This window comes from Morone saxatilis, unplaced genomic scaffold, assembly GCF_004916995.1.
Source record: "Morone saxatilis isolate NCDOM2014 unplaced genomic scaffold, NCSU_SB_2.0 Contig7, whole genome shotgun sequence".
In the NCBI taxonomy this organism is placed as follows: domain Eukaryota; kingdom Metazoa; phylum Chordata; class Actinopteri; family Moronidae; genus Morone; species Morone saxatilis.
In genome coordinates this window covers 22,814,115-22,817,297 of record NW_023340246.1, presented here as the reverse complement: position 1 = coordinate 22,817,297, position 3,183 = coordinate 22,814,115, and the positions used below count along the sequence as shown (strand labels likewise).

At 43.1% G+C, this 3,183-nt stretch overlaps 1 protein-coding gene across 1 annotated transcript in view; it reads right to left on the bottom strand.

The window, feature by feature from the left end:
* Positions 1-609: 609 nt before the first annotated feature.
* The window catches only part of ccr6a (chemokine (C-C motif) receptor 6a), a 5,385-nt gene continuing 2,811 nt past the window's right edge, over positions 610-3,183 (bottom strand). Inside the window, exon 2 of the mRNA XM_035678609.1 lies at positions 610-2,848. Coding sequence (XP_035534502.1) covers positions 1,583-2,839 — 1,257 coding nt within the window. The 5' untranslated portion in view covers positions 2,840-2,848 and the 3' untranslated portion in view covers positions 610-1,582. The remainder of the gene's footprint in view (positions 2,849-3,183) is intronic.

The window sequence follows — 3,183 nt, the reverse complement described above, 5'->3', positions numbered from 1 at the left end:
GTTTTTGCTTCTGCTTCGTTTCTGTGATTGCAGCATTTTTCTGTTGCTGCGTTTTTCTGTTGGATTTGTTTTATGTGTTTGTGTGTTTTTGGATTTGCATCATTCCCGTGTTCTCAGCGTATTGCCGTTTGTAGCACGTTTGCCCTTGTTGGCCACCATAGAAAGGAGGCAGAATATTCTAAAACCGAGGTTTATAATAATCTGTAAAAATAAAACATAATATTTGTTCACTGCAGCTGTATTTTAAACCCTCGAGGGTGAAATCAAATCTACTTAAAGCTGCATTCATTGATTTATTTGTCTGTTTTGTCCACTGGGGGGCAGCAGAGCAGTAAAGGAACTGTCGGCATTTTATCTGTAATTACTGAAAGGATGTCGAACCAATCTGTGTTCACATAGGAACTACCCAAAATAAAAGTTCTGACAGAATCAGAAAACATCTTTTAAAAGCGTTAAAATAATTATGGAGCGTTTAGGAACCAAAATAAACAATGGGACAATTTGAAACTAAAGTTTTAACCAACTTTCTTATTCAGAGACTCTGTGAGAAAGTGAGACGTCTTCATTAAATCAACAATCTTTGTGGATGGAGGCATTTATTGTATAATAAACAGAGCAGGAAGCAGCCAATAAGAACAGAAAAATTACATTCATCAATCCTATAAAAATAAAACTCACAGGAACAGGAAGTGGAATCTGGAGGTCACCGAGAGGTCAGTGTTAAATCCACTGATCCGCCTCCAGAAGTTCAAACTCAGTAGGTTTTAATCAGATTAAAGTGAAGCAGCTGCTGAAAGTTAAAGAGCTCAACGCTTAAAGAATAAAAATATCTCCTGAAAATAATTTGAATTATTAGAATATTTGAACTTTGAATATATTTTATTATATTTTATTACATGTTAAAGGTTATTCCACACAACCAGAAATACTGAATCCTTATTATATTCATATCTCTGAATATATATATGAATATCTGATCAGTCAGTCCATCCCGGACTTTAAACTAAAATGTTTTTTTTAGTAGTAGTTTTTCAGTTTTTAAGATTTTTTGCAATGAAACTGCTGGAAAAAGAAAAAGAAAAAACAAAAATAGATTCTAGTTTCTCTGAATAATTCATGAATGATTCAATTCAATTCACAAATGAACCCAATGCAGACAGAACCAGAACCAGTTAGTATATAGACATCATTTCTAGGAGGTTATACAATACAAATCTCAGACCAGGGGCCCTAAAGTCCTTCTGAAAAACAGATGCTAACAAAACTTTATGAACTCTTTAAATGAGTTCAGAGAAAGAGCGATGTTTCCTTCTCAGGTTGTTTTAACAGTTTTTAAGTCCTGAAGAAGTAAAAATCTGCAGTATTTCACAATAAAAAAACAAAACTGATAGAAAAGAAAGACGGACAAAACTGCTGCAGCAGATCATTAAATCATCTTAAACCCTGAGATTTATGCTGAGACAACTGAGAATCAGAACTTAAAGCAACAAGATTGCGAAGTGATTTACAGACTCGAGTCTCTTCCTGAGCTCCTCAGACCTTCAGGGTTCAGGATCCGCAGATGAACCCGCGGGGGGGGGCCTCACATGGTAAAAGACGAGCCGTTGTCACTGGATCCATCCACCGAGCGGCGAGTAGACACGTATATCTCGGAGGTGACCCTGGAGAAGCGGCGCGGGGCGATGTACTTCTTCCCCAGACACCAAAGGTCCTGGACGATCCTCCGGAAGTGGTTCCTGAACTTCACCCCGACGAAGGCGTACAGCACCGGGTTCAAGCAGCAGTGGAGGTAGGCGATGGTCTGCGTCACTGTTTTGACTACCTGCAGGGTGTCCGATTCTTCACAAAACTGCTGCTCGAACATGTAGGCGGTGTCGTAGAGCAGCGCGAGGTTGTAGGGCAGGTGGCAGACGATGAACACTGCCACCACGGCAAACACCACACGCACCGCCTTGTGTCGCTGGAAGTTTTTGGCTCTCAGCAGGGTGACGATAACGGCAGTGTAGCATAAGACCATAATGAGGAGTGGCAGGAAGAAGCCTATGGCGATCTGGGTGCTGGGGACCACCACCTTCATCGTCCAGGCCGTGCTCTTGTCATTAAACAAGAACTCGCAGACGTACTCAGGCGGAATATCAGAGGACTCAGGCGGAATATCAGAGGACTTAGGCGGAATATCAGAGGACTCAGGCGGAATATCAGAGGACTCAGGCGGAATATCAGAGGTCTCGTATTCAAAATTGTCAAAATAGAAGGTCTCGTTGTGGGACGGCTCGTACCGGCTGTAGAAGTAGAACGTCGGGACAGACAGCAGCAAGGCGGTGACCCAGACGATGGCACAGATGAGGCGGCTGTACGGCAGCGAACGCAGTCTGAAGCTGCGGCGGGCCTGTACGATGGCAATGTAGCGGTCAGTGCTGATGCAGGCAAGCAGCAACATGCCGCTGTACAGGTTGACACTATAGGAGCCGCGCAGCAGTTTGCAGGCCACCGGCCCCATCGACCACGACGTCAGCTCGTTGTAGACAATGAGCGGCAGCGATATCACGAACAGCAGGTCAGCGATGGCAACATTGAGCAGGTAGACGTCGGTCATGGACTTGGTCCTCTTGTAGAAGGCGTAGGTAACGATTACCAGGCTGTTCCCCACGAGGCCCAGGATGCAGATGATGGAGTGGACGTACGGACCAATCACCTCCCCAAGGCTCTGGTTCTTCTGGTGATAACAAGGTCCGTACACCTCGTAGTCGGGAGTTGGTGTCACAGAGTTGTTGTAGTCATCAGTGTTTGAGTTGTATTCTGATTGGTTGAACATCAGTTTGTCCTGTGAGTAATTCATCTTCTTCTACTGTAAAGACAGAACAGAGACATTAAACTCATAGTTTTATTTCAATGTTAAGTTTTCAGGAATAAAAAAGAAGAAGACATTTAAGATTAAGGCAGATATTTAAAGTTGTTCCGATTCTGCCTAAAATGTGCTATCGTCAAGCATGGATGTGCACTGATCCGAAACCACGTAATTTATTTGATCTGCTACTTCCCAGCAGCTTCGCCATTTTTTCCCAGGATACTGATGACCCTCCTACTCTGGTTTAAATGGTTTAAACGTACAATCTGTAGTTTCTGCCACTAGGAGGCCTCTCACATCCAAACAATTAGAAAATATGAAGTGTGATGAGGTGG